At 33.3% G+C, this 18559-nt stretch overlaps 1 protein-coding gene across 2 annotated transcripts; it reads left to right on the forward strand.

Annotated features, from left to right (window-relative positions):
* Positions 1 to 3334: 3334 nt before the first annotated feature.
* LOC133823586 (protein virilizer homolog) lies at positions 3335 to 17738 on the forward strand. 2 transcript variants are annotated; one of them, XM_062256429.1, is made up of 28 exons: positions 3335 to 3592; positions 3879 to 3967; positions 4387 to 4510; positions 4803 to 5411; positions 5725 to 6093; positions 6179 to 6283; positions 6389 to 6568; positions 7225 to 7366; positions 7448 to 7629; positions 7746 to 7831; positions 7907 to 7955; positions 8381 to 8447; positions 8545 to 9023; positions 9099 to 9198; positions 9564 to 9697; positions 10323 to 10390; positions 10473 to 10689; positions 11160 to 11375; positions 11517 to 11672; positions 11761 to 11814; positions 11932 to 12146; positions 12228 to 12294; positions 13333 to 13664; positions 14336 to 14513; positions 14600 to 16006; positions 16120 to 16875; positions 16974 to 17045; positions 17407 to 17738. In XM_062256429.1, exons 1-28 carry the CDS (start codon positions 3518 to 3520, stop codon positions 17425 to 17427), a joined length of 6549 nt encoding a protein of 2182 aa, XP_062112413.1. In that variant the 5' UTR covers positions 3335 to 3517; the 3' UTR covers positions 17428 to 17738. The 2 variants fall into 2 exon arrangements, with proteins under 2 accessions (XP_062112413.1, XP_062112414.1); XM_062256430.1 differs by lacking the exons at positions 3335 to 3592; positions 4387 to 4510 and having other exon boundaries at positions 3877 to 3967.
* Positions 17739 to 18559: the final 821 nt, after the last annotated feature.

Consider the following 18559-nt stretch of genomic DNA (forward strand, 5'->3'; position numbering starts at 1 on the left):
ATCAATGGTTGAGTGAGCCTTATAATTTTAACAAAAAAGAAAGATGTAGGGTTTCTGACAGAAAAATTGGAGTGAGAATTACCATTACACCAAGTTTAATGATATTAAAATGAACTAAAATATATATTTATCAAATTCCAGGTGTAGGCTACAGTCTACACACATCACCATGTGGCTTCGTCCCTGCCACCAACTGCATAGTTAAGAGGACATAAAATTATGCAACCAAATAAATATTCAATTAAATTGTAAATAAATAAACCCCCTATGATGTGTGTTATTGTGACTGAGAAGGAAAAAAATATGGTATGCAACATATATAAATGATTAAGCAAGAAGTTGTTCTTGTTACTTTTAAAACTGATTACCAATCTTGAAATACAAAAAGCAAACTTGATAAAAAATAAATTAATGTTTTATATCACCTTTAAAAAACCGTGAAGATTTGTCATATTCCCTGTGCGATGAAGGCTTTGCAACCTATGAAAGTAAATATTACATTTTTATTTAAATTTAATAACAAAATACAATTTTAAACTTTCTAAAGAACAATTCTTATTTGAAGTAGAAAACATATTTTTTGATAGAAGCAAAGATAAATATAATTGATTCTGCCCAAATGTACTATTACCTGTCGTGTGCGACATACCATAGAAAAATATGACATAAGTATGACGAAATAATTGTTTGCGAAAATCCAAACTGCAAACAGCGAGGGACCCATACACCACAGTGAGTAGTTTTTATTTAAATTTGTAAATAAATTATAAATTTTAAAAAGCTAATATTCGCATTAAGACCAATATATTTAAATACATTTTAAGTGTTAGGGCATATGTGCAACTAAAAGATGATACTGGAAAACTTGATGTTGTTATGTTCGAATAAGTAGTAGAAGAGACATTTGATTTTTCTGTAGTCCAGTAGATGGAATATTCTACAGAAGTAAGAATAAATATTACTACATTTCAAAATAATACATATGAAAAAAACCATTATTTATATAAAGTAACTCTAATTTGTTCTTGCAGGAAAATCCTTAATACATGAAAACTTATACATGATCTTTATTTATTTTCATGTATATCTAATATTAAACAAATTAATACGAGATAGCCTAAAACATGTTTCTAAAATTGAATTCAAAGAGAAACAAATAATAGAATACTTACAGTATACACAGCGAAATGAAAGAGTCATTCCTTCAGTTTCTCTAACTCTTGTATCCTCTTTGTCGCAGAGTATTATCAAGAAACTGAACCGATCTTCTATTTTCTTCACAACCTTCCAATGTATCCTTAGAATCACCTAGACTAGTGTGGGCGATTCTCAACACATGAGATAGATACAGAGAAGAAGAATAGAAAATAATCAAAGATGCTTAGAAAATGACTTGTGTTTAAAGAGAATTTAAAACTATCAGAAAACCAGTGATTAAACTTATTTGTCGTCAGTCTTGACTTCTCTCTAAGCACTCACTTTATAGGCTCAATTAGGCTATTTAATTTAATTAAAAAATCAATAAAGTAATAGCCATTTTAAAGCCATAGGTCGAAATTATCATGGGCTTTAGGTCCGTGAAATTTCCCATTTGATTATAAGTCCATTGGACTTAAAATCAAGGCCTGTATTATTTTCTATTCATTTAATTAATTAAATAATTTATCAAATTAATTATTTATAATTTGAACATTGATTTAAACTTATTTATTAATTTAGATACCAATTTATCTTAATTAATAAATCTGCCATAATTTCTTTTTTCTTATCAAAATTACACAACTCTGTGAAACTATCCAAAATTGTCCTGGTCAACTTTGATAATTCTAATTGATAATTAAATCAAGTAATTGAGATTATCTAGATGATTTTACCCAAGGTACAATGGGGACCATGGGCCTATGAAATCAAGCTCCAATAAGTTATCATAAATCTAACAAATAAATTTACTAACTTATTAATTTCTCGTGACTCCACTATAGACTCGGAATTGCACTCTTGAATTCATAGAACGCTCTATAACAAATATAGATACGCTATTAATTATCCATTGTTACAACCATAATTGTCACTCAATCCTCTATAGACGGTCTACAATGAGATAAGACTAAAATACTGTTTTACCCCTCATTGTATTTTATCTTTAAAACATTTAGTTCCTTATAAATGATATTTCAGTAAACTAATTTAATTAATGAAATGAGATCTCTATTATTTAACACATTGAACCAAACTAAAAGGAAACCATCGTTTCACTTGTTTATCAGAAGCTATAGATGTTTATATCTATGATTAACACTCCCACTCAATTATACTACCGAGTTCCCAAGATGTAAGTATGGGCTAGTCCGTAAGGTAATCTGGTAACAAACAAGTCAAATAACTCAAATAATATAATCAGTTAGAATACTAACCACTCAGAATTGAACTCGTATACCGTTCACTAGCAAAATCACTCGCTCGAAAACAAAACTACCAAATACTTATCAACAATTTATTGCTTACATTCCAACAATATTTTTAGTAATATCTTTATGTCATACATTATATTAAATATTGTCTTTTAAAATATATGACACTGAATGTAGGAAATTTACTCATTTGGTACCCGTGTTTTTGCAAAGTATCATTTTGATATATTTTTTTTCAATAATCAATAATATGGTACCCTAAACTCAAATTTGATAAATAAAATTTGATCAATATGACCAAATTATCATCAGCTATATGTAATTAAGTAATTAAATTTAAATTTGGAACTTGTATAATTGAGAGAAGTTTAATTAAATTGGTAAAATTCTATCAATTAAATTTTAATTCAGGGTATCAAATATGTACGATTTCAAATTACAGGAGACCAAATATGCATGATTTTAAAATATAGTGTACCAAATGACAATTAATGTAAATATAGGATACCAAAAAGATTTACAAAACCAAATGACCATTAATGTAAATATAAAGTACTAAAATGATACTTTACAACAATACACTATATCAATTGGTTACCTACCATTGGTTATATAATAAAATTTATTACAAAAATTAAAAAATAAAACTAAGTTCATATGTTTTCTCAATACAACTAACCAAACCTGCCTTGCATTGCGAAAAAGTGAAAATAACAGTAAATGGGATAATTTCCCTTAAAATTTAAAAACTATCATCTTTTATAACTTTCTTAAAATTTAAAAACTATCATCTTTTATAACTTTCTTAAAATTACATTCGAAAATATCTAAAAAAGAAAATAAAATTATACTAGATTTTATTTATATTTTTTTAAAAATATCTCATAATATAAATACATCAAAATGTCTTAAAACCCCTTTTCTTCCCTCCATCCCTCTCCGTCGTTCGCTTTGGCCGACGACAAACCAGAAAAGCCTACAATACTGCCATTGAGCCCCCACAGAGTTCAGTGCTGCTCAAACCCTAGAAGCTGTACTTGGAGACACTCCACCACATGTTTTCTTGACAATTCTGAATTCGAGTCGAAGGTCACGAAAATTGGCCCATGGGTCGGCCGGAGCCCTGCGTTTTGTTCGCCCAGACATTCGTCCATCCGCATCTCGATGAATATGTTGACGAGGCAATTTTCTGTGTTACTCTTTGTTTATCTTTATTGTTGCTTAATTTCTGTTCTAGTCTTATGATTCACACACATATATGTATATATAGACTCATCTTCTTTATCCCAAGTCTCGATTTTCCTTATTTGATATCTGCTGTGTTGGTTTCCTCTTTGTTACGAAGTTTCACGAAAAGAATCGCTTTCTTTGATTTATGGGTATTATTGTTAATGTAAAACTTACATTTGTTACTATTATTTATTAGACTAGCATTAGTGATCATAAGTTTGTAATCATCTTCCTCAGGTTTTATTTGCTGAACCAGTTGTCATTACTGCTTGTGAGTTTCTGGAGCAGAACGCTTCTTCAACATCTCAATCAGTAGCACTTGTTGGGTAAGTGGCATTTGTAATTTCTATAACTAGTTTAATGTTTTTTCTTTTTAACAATATAACTAGTTTAATGTTTTTTGCACTGAATTCTGGGAATTATATCGGTTAAACAAAATTTCTGATATAGTTTTAATGCTTCAAAGTGCAATTTTGTCTCGAATGATAAGAATGGTGTGGCGGTTATGTCCTTTATGTAGATTTTCTTGTATTAGGGTTTTCACACCCTTTTATTCAACATCCTTGTAGGGCAGTGTTATATTGCCTGGTTGATGTGGTTCAGTTGTGAAATATTGTTTTTTGAAGTTTTCTTCTTCTTCTTCTTCGATCAAGATTTATGGAACAAAAAAAAAGTTTTCCAAGTATTTAATTCATGATGCTTGAGTAACATTTCACGTTATTTTTTTATATGTTTTCTGTTTTAGGGCTACGTTGCCTCCTTCTTTTGCTTTAGAGGTATTTGTTCAGTGTGAGGGAGAGACAAGGTTCAGGCGTCTTTGTCAGCCTTTTCTGTATTCTCATTCATCTTCAAATATGCTTGAAGTAGAGGTAATTAATTGTGCTATTTTCTATTACATTTGTGAGGCCTTACTGTTATTTTTTAAATGTGAACTGCCAAAATTCAATAATGAATTTGATGACATTCTTTATTTTAAGGGGTGATCAATACAACGTTTTTGGGGAAAGGCTATACATGTGGGCTTGCCTTATTTAAAATGCACCCTCTTTTTTTTTTCTGTTATTTTTTTTAAAAAAAAAAGCACCCTAGGCTTTTTGGTTGTCAATTTTTAAGTTTTTGTTGGTCCTATTGCTCATAGGAGTCATATTACTTGATTTGCAGGCGGTTGTCACCAATCATCTTGTTGTTAGGGGCAGTTACCGCAGTTTGAGTTTGGTCATATATGGAAATACAGCAGAGGATTTGGGGCAGTTTAACATTGAATTCGGTGATAGCTCCATAACTAATCTTGTTAGATCTGCTGATGGAACACTTGAAGACCTTCCTTTGGCATTGCGTTCAACTAATATAACAATTGAAGAACCCATTTCAGCTTTGAAGGCTTTATCTCTACCTCTTCCTGCGTCAGATATGTCCATTGAAGCTAAGCAACTTTTACAGATGTTGGTTAAGATTTGGGAGTTGCCGAATTTAGGGAATGACTTGAGTAAAGTTGTTAGCATTTTAGTCTCAGTAGCATCGTCCTATGCTAATGTTTCGGATAGGCCCAACAGCTATGAAGAGCTGCAGAATGTTACTTGTGAAGCCTTAAAGGATCTTTTTGATCTCTATCAATGGGAAACAGAGAATGCATCAGCCAAATTATTAGAAGATGGCTCCTTTTCTGGATCTGAGGCTCAATTAACTGATAAACAGTTGGTGGATATGTTGAGGCATTACTTCTCTTTTAAGAGGGAGTCCTTGCATGTTGGGCATCACCAGATCACACAGGTAAGTTAAGTACTGCTTGTGCTATTATTCCTGCAATCACATCTTCATTAAATTGCCGACACTCTTATAAAAATCAGAATAGATTATCACTTTCTCTCTTTCTTCTCCCTTCGCTTACTCAAGTTATACGTGTATATATATATACACACATTTATATGATATGAAACAAGATTGTACTGTATTGTGCTGATAAAAGATTATAGGGTATCGTCTGTATTGCAGCCTAGGCAGTTGCAGAAAGGCTGCTCATTCTAAGTCAGTGGCATAAAGGCTGCTCAAGTTATATTTCTAATATTTATCTTTTTTTTTTCAGAGTACATATGTCATCATGGGATTGAGTGTGGCTCTTCTTTTGTGCTCTGGTAGAGAGAGCTGCTTTAAATTTGTATGTGGTGGGGGAATGGATGAGCTTGCTCATGTTTTCTGCTATGACAGACAGAATTCTACTGCGACAACATTACTGTTACTTAAAGTTGTTGAGCAGGCTACTCGATTCTCTTTTGGTTGTGAAGGATTTTTAGGCTGGTGGCCTCGTGAAGAAGAAAACATTCCAACTGGTATTAGTGAAGGTTATAGTAAATTGTTGAATCTATTATTGCAAAAACCACGGCATGCTGTCGCTTCTCTTGCAACTCATGTTCTCCATCGCTTAAGATTCTATGAAGTTGTTTCTAGATATGAGGTATGACTTTCAAGATGGATTCCTCTTTTTCTGAATTTTCCTAAATTATTTGAAATCATATCCTATGGTGGTTTGGATTTTGTAGTTTGCAGTTCTATCTGTTCTGGAAGAAGTTTCCAATATAGAGAGGATTACAAGTGCTAGTTTGGACATGCTTATCACTGCGAAATTGCAACTTAAAAAACTCTTGGTCAGTTTAGCTTTCTTTTCTGGTCTTAACTGAAATATGTGAGATCATTGTCAGAAATTTGCATTTCTAATCCTGAGGTTATCTTTGTTGACAAGTATTCTGCAGAAATTGATAACTTCATGTAGTTCAATCGAAGACCCTTCGCCAGTAGCCTGTGCAACCAGGTTACTGAATATTGGGCAAGCAGAAGGTTTGTTGTCATATAAGGCATCCAGTAGTTTGATTGGATCATCAGATTATTTTTCAAATTGGGATGTCAATTTACATCTTTTGGCACTTCTAAAGGTACATTATTCTTTTGGCTTCCACACAGATTTGTGATGTAATATGTGTGTGTAAGAGATGGATATGCATATATACATGTATCATGGTCTGTACTGTGTTTAGTTTGTTAAATACATTTTATTTTTCTTGTGGGATAAATATGATTCTTTTGTCATTGCACAAGTGTAAGGTTTTTAAGGATAACATCAATTATGTTATATTATTATTACTATTATAAGCAAATTATTGTTCAGTCTACATATAAATTTATGGCTGGACTCATCTATGCCAACATTTATTCTAGAATTTTCTTTTATATGCACGCTGGTCTGATTAGGATTGATCTGTCTGACTTATAAAATACCAATTTCATATGTGAGATGTTTCGACCCAAAATGGGTAGCTCAAATGGTCAGGCATGTGGGTTGTAGTAGGAATAAAATGTTTGAGTCCCTTCTAGGTGCTTACCTACATAGCAATTGTTATAGTTTTCTAGTCTCCAAATATCATAGGGTTAGACAGGGAGCTTTGTTTCAAATATACACACACGCATATATATACATACATATAGACGTTTATGATAATGGACATTGCATTCTTTTTTCTGTGATCTCTTTAAAATAAATTGTACCATGCTATATGCCTTCAAATGTTATATTTATTTATTCTGGAAGCAGGACAGGGGCTTTCTACCTCTATCAGTTGCATTGTTATCATCATCTACTCTACCTTCAGAAGTGGGACATGCTATGGATGTATATGTGGAGATTTCATCCTCTATTGAAGCCATAATTATTTCGCTTCTCTTTAGTCGATCAGGTCTTCACTGCCATCATCTATTTTTACTTATTGATATATTTTTAAGATCTTGTGATTCTCAAAATATGTTATCATATCCAGGTCTCATTTTCATGCTACAACAACCTGATCATTGTGCAACGCTAATAGATGCTCTAAAGGGAGCTAGGGGTGTGAATAAGGATGTTTGTCTTCCTCTTAGGTATGCATCTGTTTTGATAGCGAATGGATTCTTGTGTGATTCTCAAGAAGTTGGGATGATTATTGTGATGCACTTGAGGGTGGTTAGTACTTTTCTTCATCCAAGCTTATAATTGCTGCTTTTTTTCTTTTTATTTTTCAAAACTTGTTTTGTTAATTACTGGCTGCTGAGAGATCAGGTTATTGTGTTGTCATGCAGGTAAATGCCATAGATCGTTTGCTCAAATCATCCCCAAGCTCGGAAGAGTTTTTATGGGTGCTGTGGGAACTATGTGGTTTTGCAAGGTGGTACTATTTAATTAAAATGTGATTTTGGAATGTAATACAAATTTCATGATTTTGATTTCTTATCCTTTGCAGGTCTGATTGTGGACGCCATGCTTTGTTGGCTTTGGGATATTTTCCAGAGGTATATGCCATCTCAAAGTTTATTTTAAATTTAAATGGTTCTTTTGTATTAGGGAAACAAACCGTTATGATCTCTTTTATATTTTTATTTATTCTCACATTTTGTCATTGTGTAAACTGATTTAACAAATACCTGTAAAATTAAGTTACTCTTATATGCAGTTTTTTCATTTGAAGTGAAATATTGTCAAATATGTATTATGCTTTGAGGGGTTTTCACTATTCTTAATGTACTTACAATTTATCATGATTAATGAGTAATCACGATGCAGAATCTACTTTAATAAATGTTTTTATACCCTAGATGGTTGCCAGCAATATGGTATTTCTTTAGTATCAATCTTCTTGATCGTGTTGTCAATTTTATTTAGTCATGTTTGACTACATGCTTTACTTTTGAATCTCAAGTTTTTTAATCATTTATAGGCTATGAAAATTTTGATTGAAGCGTTGCATTCTGCCAAGGAACCAGAGCCAGTTGCCAAAATTAGTGGTACTGCACTCCTCTAGTTGGGTCTGGAATTCTATAAAATATCTTGTTCACACCATTCTAGTTATGCATTTACTCACTTGTTATTCTGGATATTCAGGAGCTTTGCCTCTAAATCTTGCCATATTTCACTCGGCGGCTGAGATTTTTGAAGTAATTGTTACTGATTCAACTGCCTCTTCTCTTGGTTCTTGGATTGGGCATGCTGTAGAACTCCATAGAGCATTGCATTCCTCGTCTCCAGGATCCAATCGAAAAGATGCTCCTACGAGGCTGTTGGAATGGATAGATGCTGGTGTAATCTATCATAAAAATGGGGGTATTGGCATTTTGCGGTATGCTGCTGTCTTAGCTTCTGGAGGAGATGCCAACTTAAGCTCAACAACCACAGTAGTGTCAGATCTAACAGATGTTGAAAACATTATTGGAGATTCCTCTAGTGGTTCTGATGTTAATGTTATGGAGAACCTTGGAAAATTCGTCTCTGAGAAGACTTTTGATGGAGTGATCCTTCGTGACTCATCTATAGCACAGTTGACAACAGCTTTAAGAATTTTAGCATTCATTTCAGAGAACTCAGTATGTAACTGTATCTATCAACTAGTTTATAATTGTGATTTTTTATGCGGCTTATAATGTTTTGTTTGAATATAGTCCGTTGCTGCTGCTCTATATGATGAAGGTGCCATAACAGTCATATTTACACTTCTGGTGAACTGTAGGTTCATGCTTGAAAGGTCATCAAACAGTTATGGTATGTTATCCAGTTTTTCTTCTACTTTGTTTTTTTAAAAAAAAAATTATTATTAGATTTTTCTTTTTCTACAAAGATTCACTTTTGACTGCGTGAAAACTATCGGCAGGAATATGACAGTTAGCTACTTCTCATAAGAACAATTAGATGGGAAATGTTCTTACCTGTTTGAATTATTTTTAATCATGGGGCATGAATTTTTGTAGTCCAGTGCTTGTATAATTGGTCTTACATCCGTTGCTGCTGGATATTATGTTTATCTTACATTACTAGTTTATGCAATTTTTAATTTTTTACAAAAGATTACATGATATTTTAGGTTATCTATTGTATTTATAAAAATGTGATATTCTGGTCTCGGACAGATTACCTTGTTGACGATGGCACAGAATGCAATTCGACATCAGATTTACTTCTAGAACGTTATCGTGAACAGAGTTTAGTCGATCTTTTGGTTCCTTCCCTTGTGTTGTTGATCAACCTCTTGCAGAAACTACAGGTTACACTTGGTCTTTCTTTCTTTTTTGTTTGATTTAATTTTTTTATTACGAAATGGTTTCATGTTATCCATATGAAGTGAGATCTTTGTTTGGATGAGAAGAGTGGTATTGGGTTAGTGTTAATTGTCAATATGATTGTTACTTGTATATTCAGAAAAATGATTTCTTATTGGCCTGGAGCAATTTCACATTCTGTTATGTTTTAGAGAAAGATGTAACATAGTTTATTTGAATATAAATCATACACATAGAAGTGATGAGAAATTGTGCTGGCGTGTGTACATGCCATGTATAATTGTATGTATATCCCCTTATGAATTATAGGAGAATGAATTTATTAAGAAAATGAAGAAGTTACATGGAAGGACTATGGGTGTTAGTAGGACCACAGTCTATAATTTGATTTTTCAATCTTGTTTTTCTATTCCGTCATATATATGGTTCTTAAATATAAAACCTAAATCTACAATGAAATGATCATCACACTCCACTGGTTTGGATGTAGAGGAAAAAAAATTTAGGGTATTATACCGCGATTGCATTTCCTTGTATTTGTATTGAAATAGCATGTTGAACAATTCTCAAATTTGATTCAATCTTGAGTTGTTTCATTATACATTATAGGAAGCTGAGGAGCAGCATAGAAATACCAAACTAATGAATGCGCTTCTTCGACTGCATCGAGAAGTTAGGTTGGAAATACTTCCTTTTATATTTATTGCAGCCTATGTTAATGTTCTTTGTTATACATATCTGATTGGATTCTGTAATCAGTCCAAAATTAGCAGCATGTGCAGCAGACTTATCCTCTTCTTACCCTGATTCTGCCCTTGGTTTTGGAGCTATATGCCATCTTGTTGCATCTGCGCTTGCTTGTTGGCCAGTATATGGTTGGACTCCTGGTCTCTTCCATTCCCTTCTTGCTAGTGTTCAAGCTACTTCATTGCTAGCCTTGGGTCCTAAGGAAACATGCAGCTTGCTCTGTCTATTGGTATGTTATTTCTTTTATTTGGTTTGGATGCTGTCTTAGCTAAAATTTAATTTGTAATTACGTTTCATGTTCAACTTGAATTTACCGTAATGCAAGCTGTTTTGGCATAACAGTAGTCAACTGAGCATCCTTTTAAGTTAAACAATTTTTTGAAAGCACCGGACTTTTGCTCATAATTCTGCTTATTAGTAGCAGTACTACTACTACTACTACTACTACTTATGCACTGATATATTTGTCTGTTTAGCTGCTATAATGAAGATAGATAGATTATTGGTCAATTTGAATGTTGTGTTATATTATTGTTTTTTCTGCAGCAAAAGATTAATTCAATTGCTGTGGAAACTATGCATTTTGTATGCTGATGCTGCTATAAGCTTCGCACTGAAACATTGAATTTAGTTCACAGTTCTTTCACTTCTGATTCTTCATTTTAATCTCTTTTTTCTTTATCTTTCTTGCAATGCTAGAATGATTTATTTCCTGAAGGAGGTTTCTGGCTTTGGAGAAATGGAATGCCCTTGTTGAGTGCCCTTAGAAAATTGTCTGTTGGTACATTATTAGGGCCCAGGAAGGAAAAGCAGGTCAATTGGTATCTTCAGCCTGTGCATCTGGAGAAGTTACTTGCTCAATTGATGCCACAGCTTGACAAAATTGCCCATATTATCCAGCATTATGCTATTTCTGTATGTGACTTCCTTTTGCCTTAGGAATTATTTCCTTTTTTTTTATATCATCAGGCCCTTTTATTCAAAAGGGTGGAGGTGTTTCTGAATATTTATCCGCTTGTATCATGTTGTATGACTAAATGATGTTTCTCTTAACAGGAATTGGTGGTGATTCAGGACATGCTACGTGTTTTTATAGTACGAATTGGGTGCCGAAAGGCTGAAACTTGCTCCATCCTTCTGCAGCCTATCTTGTCCTGGATAAGTGATCACGTCTCTGATGCTTCTTCCCTATCTGAAATGGACAGTTTCAAGGTCAACTTTTTTTTTCTTCTTAACTGAAATATCTTGATAGTTACATCTAATTTTCCTGAATTAAATGTTTTATTCATGCACTCTTCAGGTTTTCAGATATCTTGATTTTCTTGCCAGCCTATTGGAGCATCCACATGCCCAGGTTTTTATTTATTGCAAGCTTACGGTTTAATTTTTTTTTGTTATTTGTGTCTGGACCTCTTTTTCATGTCTTCTAAATCAGAAATAGATTTCAAGTACTGGCTTTCTTCTTTATCAGGCATTTTTGTTAAAGGAGGGTTTCATTCAGATGCTTACTAGAGTGCTGGGGAGGTGTTTAGCTGTTATTGATTCAGATGGAAAACAAGTTTTAGACACTACAAGTTCAACTAAATGTGGGTTTACTATTCTTAGTTGGTGTGTTCCTGCATTCAAGTCCTTCTCACTATTATGTAGTTCTCGAACATCTGTGCACCATGCTGGAAAACATGATTCGTAAGTATCTCTCTCTCTCTCTCTCTTTCTCTCTATACATATATATATATATATTTCTAAAATACTTTGGTGGTTCATTAGGCACGACTTTGAAATTAGTACTGAGGACTGTGCTGTGATCTTATCATATCTCCTCAAATTCTGCCAGGTAGCTTATACTCCTTTATTTTTTTTCATACTATAACTTCATGTATGTATGAGAAAAAATCAAATATACTTTTTCTTTGCAGATATTTTGGGTATATGTGTGTTTCTTTTAATTCCGCGGAATCTTGTTTTTATTAATGAAATATAGTCAAGCTTGTCTCTGTGTATGAAGTATACTTAAGCTTGTTTCATTGTCTGATGCTTGAACCTTAAGACTCTTGGGATCCTAGGTTCTGTTGGGAAAAGTTTTTAGGGAAAATGCAAAAAGAATTTTTTTAGCTATAATTCCAAAATTTTCTTTTAAAATTTCTTTCCTTGGGCCCAATTTAATAAAGCTTAAGGTTACTTATTTAAAAGCTCTCGATTAAAATTGTTTAGTAAACATGCAAGTAACAACTTATTAATGAAGTTACCTATTAGCTAAAGTTAAAAGCTGTACAACCGAATTTCAAATTTTAGTTTATAAGATAATCTATAATTATATTTACTTGTTTATCCATTAATTATTCATAATTAAAATATCTGAAATAAAAAAAAGATAAATATATATAAAATTACTTAATAATAAAAAATATTAAAAATTATATATATTTATTTTTGTTCTAAACAAATATTTTTGTTGCTTATATTTTTATTAGATATAGTAAAATGGTATTTATTTTAGTAATTTTATATTTCATTCCGAACTTTGATTATATATTCTATCAATTGTTATGATATTATTTTTTTCCAATTCACAACATTTTTAAATTATAAATTTACCAAATACACAACAATTTCATGTTTCAGCACGTTTTTCTCACATACTAAATGTTGTATAAGCTACAACCCTACCAAACTTACCCTTAATCTATTGTGACAATTATAAACAAACAAGATAAAAAAGAATCCTTGAAAAAAAAAATAATAACACTAAAATTTTGGGTTTCAAGTAAAATCTTTAAGTTTTTGGTGTTTTAATTAAAATGTAACTGGATAATTTATTTATTTAATTATTGCATCATTAGAATGGGTGTAATTATTTTGTTTTATTTTTCAGGTCCTACCAGTTGGAAAAGAGTTGTTGGCATGTCTTGCTGTTTTTAAAGAACTGGGATCTGACAAAGTAGGTCAGAATTCTTTGGTTGTTATTTTCAACCGTGTCCTATCCAGAACTGAGGAAATTGGATCACATAGAGGCCAGGAAAGGGATGACAGTGGAGATTATGGCATTCTTGATGAATTTGAATGGAGAAAACAGCCCCCTTTGCTATGCTGCTGGAAGAAGTTGTTACAATATATTGATACTAAAGATGGGTTTTCAGATTATGCCATTGAGTCTATTAATGTCTTGTCTTTGGGTTCTTTATCCTTTTGTATGGATGGGAAAAGGTTAGTTTTCATGTCTTTTTTGCTTTTTTATGATTGTAGTTCACACATGGATTTGACGTAAGCTAATTGTGTGAATAAGTTAAATTATTTATGTTTTCTAATTGTGTGAATAAGTTAAATTATCATTACATGGTTTTCTGTTTTCCTGTTCAAGCCCGGAATTTAGTTGTTTCTCTGCAGGAACATTCTCTGTACTGCCCTTGTATTTTTTTTGGTTTGTTTGTATCTCGTTTTCCTTATCTGGAAATTAAGTTGAATTTCATTGTGCATTTTCCTATTCACCATAGAACAATCAGTGTGTCATTGATTTAGCTGTAATGCTATTTCAAGTATTTGAATATAATATCAGTATTAACTATTAAGAATACTGTATTATCGATCTTCCTCTTGATTTAACAAGCCACTGCAGTTCTTTTCATACACCCGAAGTAGTGAACTTGTAATTATACTGCTCTAAACTTTTCCTAGTAATTTATGTGAACCACTTTTATTTCTTTGCTTTCTGCCTCTTTTGTTTCCAATTACTAAGAAGGCTATAAGTCTGTTGCCAGAGGTTATATCTGTAGACTTGTGGTGTGGTTGATTCGTATGTGGGACTTTAGATTGTTCTGAAAAGCTTTTAAATATTGATAATGTTTGATTTGTTAACTAAAGGTTGTTTTGTTGCTTAGTTTGAAGGACCAGGTGGTTGCAGTGAAGTTTCTTTTTGGCATTCAGGATACTAAAGGAGCAGATGGTGCTCCTGAAGAACATATAAACTATATACACAAATTAGTATCTCTGTTGAGTTCAAAGATTGAAGATGATGAATATTTGGCCAACTACGATATTCAAACTGCTTTTTATCAGGCACAACTTACTTGAAATTGTGTTTCTAAGTTTTATTTATTTTGTTATAATTTCTGTAAATTCCTGATGTTATTAACCATTTACAGGTTTTAGATTCTGCAAAATTGTTGCTGTCGATACTGCAAAAGCCCGCTGGTTCAGTAAAAGCAAATGACATATTTTCCAGTGGTCGGGTTCCTATTTCATCAGATGATCTGTTTTCTTCAAAAGTCCATCTGATGTCAGATGGTGAAGCTGAAAGGTCTGAAGATTATCTTTTCCAAGGACTTGGAGACAAGTTTCTGTGGGAATGCCCAGAAACATTACCTGATAGATTTTCTCAGACAACACTTTCTGCCAAACGGAAAATGCCATCTGTAGAAGGATCGAATAGGCGTGCTAGAGGAGAAAATTCTCCAGCTGAGAATGCAGCCCAAAATGCATTTGCACGAGGACTTGGATCATCTACTACCTCTTCTGCTCCTGCTCGGAGGGATACTTTTAGGCAGCGCAAACCGAACACTAGCAGGCCTCCTTCCATGCACGTGGATGACTATGTTGCAAGGGAAAGAAATGTTGACGGGGTTACGAATTCTAACGTAATTGCTGTTCAGCGAGTAGGAGCAACTGGTGGAAGACCTCCTTCAATTCATGTGGATGAATTTATGGCTAGACAGAGGGAACGCCAGAATCCCATGTCTGCAGTAGTCGGGGGGGATGCCACACAGGTCAAGAATGCAACTTCCATGGGTGAAATAGCTTCAGAGAAGTCCAGTAAACCTAAGCAATTGAAGACAGATCTTGATGATGATCTTCATGGGATTGATATAGTTTTTGATGGTGAGGATTCTGAATCCGATGACAAATTGCCCTTTCCTCAGCCAGATGATAATCTGCAGCAGCCCTCCCCCCTTACTGTTGAGCAAAATTCTCCCCACTCTATTGTTGAAGAGACAGACAGTGATGTTCATGAGAGTAGCCAATTTTCTCGTTTAGGCACGCCTTTAGCATCTAACATTGATGAAAACACACACAGTGAATTTTCTTCAAGGATGTCGATTTCACGTCCTGAAAAGTCCTTGACTAGAGAACCGAGTGTTACTTCGGATAAGAAGTATTTGGAGCAGTCTGAAGACATGAAGAATGCTATTACAGTCAATAATTCTGTTGGGTTTGATTCTGTGGTAGCATCAAACAATCCTGGGTTTCCTGGTTCTATATATAGTAATGCATCACCATCATTGGCACAGTTACCAGTGGATAATAGGTTGACTCCACAAAATTTACATCCAAAGAATGTTCAATTTCCCACTATGAATGTACCTGTAGCTACAGGGTCTCAAGGGCATTATGACCAGAGGTTTCTGCTAAGTCAACCTCCTTTACCTCCAATGCCACCACCTCCAACAGTTGCACCTATGATATCTCAGAGCTCTGATCTAGTTACAAGCCAGTCATCCCCATTTATGAATTCTATGACTGACATCCAGCATCCATCGCTAACAGCTTTCCAAGTATGAAAAACAGGGTTTTCTAAGAGTATTTTTCGTGAAGTTTCCTTATATTTGCTACCTCTAGCTAGTTTATGTGCATCTATGTAATAACTTGGTGGTCCCTTTTTTTGCAGGTTCATTCAGAGTACGTGTTTAACAACAGTTCTGCATCATTAGGGGCAGATGCCAAGTTCTCGAGGAATTCCATCTCTTCTCCCAGTGGATCTGTTAGGCCACCCCCACCACTTCCTCCTACTCCACCTCCTTTCTCATCTAGTCCATATAATTTAACTTCTAATAAAAATTCTACTTCCCAACCTTTAGCACACAACCAGATGGAGATGGCATCTTCAACTGCTTCAGGGGCCAGAACAAATGCTTATGCACCTGCTCCCCAATTGTCACACTTGGCTTTCAATAGGCCAGGATCAATCCCTGCGAATCTCTATGGAAACTTCCCAACTCAGCAGGTTGATAATGCACCAAATATCTTGCAGAATCTCTCCATTACTCAATCCTCCATTCAGTCGATTCATTCCCTTGCTCAGTTGCAGCCGCTGCAGCCACCTCAGCTTCCACGCCCCCCGCAGCCTCCACAACACCTTAGGCCACCCATGCAAGCTTCACAGCAGTTGGACCAAGGCGTGTCTTTGCAAAGTCCTGGTCACATGCAAATGCATTCCTTACAGATGCTACAGCAACCACAGGCTTCTCATATGAATACATTTTATCAGCAACAGCAACAAGACTTTTCTCATGTGCAGCTGCAGCATCAAGTTGAACATGCACAGCCACAAATAATTAACCCGCTTGTGGATACTGCTTCTCAACAGCAACAAGATCCAGCAATGTCATTACATGAGTTTTTTAAATCACCCGAAGCTATTCAGGTATTTTGAGTTTGTTTTATATGCCAAAACATCTTCAGATCTGTTTGATCAGAATCACATGGTATAATGTCCCCATTATTTACACTTTTTGTTGGCAGTCTTTATTGAGTGACAGGGACAAACTCTGCCAGCTTTTGGAGCAGCATCCAAAGTTAATGCAGATGCTTCAGGTATTTCCCTTTCATATTTTTCGTCTTCTCAGGATTGCAAGTGATTTTGATTGGAAAGGGTAATGATGAATGATAAATAATTAACTGTACAAGTTCTCTTTATTTTATTTTATTTTATTTCTGGGTCATGTTATCTTAGTTATACATACATCCCTTTGAATTTTGAACTTGTTTTTGCTTGACATTGCCGGTCTCTGTATCACTCCCCTTTGTTCTCTCTCTTCAGTCTTCAATATTTTTTTTTTCTCATGGCTTATGAAAATCTTGGATGGTCATTTTTTGAGAAATCCTCATATTGTGTTGTATCTTTACATCCTAGGCTTCTCTGATGTATAATTATGCTGTTTCTATGGTTTGACAGGAGAGATTGGGACAATTATAGGGAGATGATGTAGAAGCAAAGAATTCTCCTGGGGTTTCAATTCGTGTATACTTGGAGATCAATAAAAACTCATCCTGTATAAATTAAAATTACATTTTCAGTAGTAGGCTTATCTTTCATTCAATTGAGTTTTGTTTCATGAGAAATTTTGTACTGTTTATGTTGTATAAACATTGTTTATTGTATAATTCTTCTTCGTCCAGTGGCTAGAGTTAACCTGGATTGGGGTCATCTTGCAAATGCTAGTTATACCCCCATCAAACATTTTATTTTTACCGGTTTTATTCGTTGTTTAAGTATCATTAATTTCATTTGCAACAAATGCATCATTATATCTTATTTTCTTAGGGAGAAATGGAACTTTTCTTATATTACGATATAGCTTTCTCTACTTGCAATTTCATTTAAAGGTCTACTATATTCTAGAATATAGTTAAATATATGTTTTTTTTTTTTTATAAAGAATCTCCTCAACTTAAATCAAACAACATTCATTGTAGAAAAGTAAATTGAAATATGATAAATGTCCTTGCTGATTTTCACGTGGTATGTTCGGGTAACCGTATGAGTTTCGTATTGTATTAAATAAATATATTAGACTATCTCCAACTAGAGAAGTAAATATTGTACAATATTTGGCACAATCAATATGTGGTATATTTGAAGTAATAATTTTTTTATATTTTATTGTTAATAGTTAGAGATAATAATAAAATAAAATATAAAAACATAGCATTTAATGGTGATTATTAAAAATAATACTAAAATAATAAAAATAAATAAAAAAATATAGTATTTATGGTGATGTAAAATATGCATCATGCTATCTGCTATATTGCGTGTCAAATTTTGGTACAACTTCTGGCACACTATTGGAGCAATTTTTTTTTTTTTGTAAAGTGAGTTATATTTTAGCAATGCATCACTAATTTGACATTTTATTGAAAATGTTCTCATATTTCATAGATCTTTTGTATTATATTATACAATGTCTAATTTTATTTTGGAAAGGATAAATGTCTAATTTATATAAACTACAAATATTATTATTTAATACCAAAAAAAAAGTTGGATTATGCAGGATTATTTTATATCATCCTATCCTCATTTTTTTTCTATTATCATTCTTTTT

The sequence above is a fragment of the Humulus lupulus genome, chromosome 3, assembly GCF_963169125.1.
Source record: "Humulus lupulus chromosome 3, drHumLupu1.1, whole genome shotgun sequence".
Lineage (NCBI taxonomy): Eukaryota > Viridiplantae > Streptophyta > Magnoliopsida > Rosales > Cannabaceae > Humulus > Humulus lupulus.

What these genes read in the sequence shown, in the direction of transcription:
- LOC133823586 (XM_062256429.1), top strand. Translation starts at nt 3,518, where the DNA reads ATGGGTCGGCCGGAGCCCTGCGTTTTGTTCGCCCAGACATTCGTCCAT. An exon ending in TCGATGAATATGTTGACGAG is followed by an intron (nt 3,593 to 3,878) that starts GCAATTTTCTGT and finishes CATCTTCCTCAG; the next exon opens with GTTTTATTTGCTGAACCAGT. An exon ending in TGGAGCATCCACATGCCCAG is followed by an intron (nt 11,815 to 11,931) that starts GTTTTTATTTAT and finishes CTTCTTTATCAG; the next exon opens with GCATTTTTGTTAAAGGAGGG.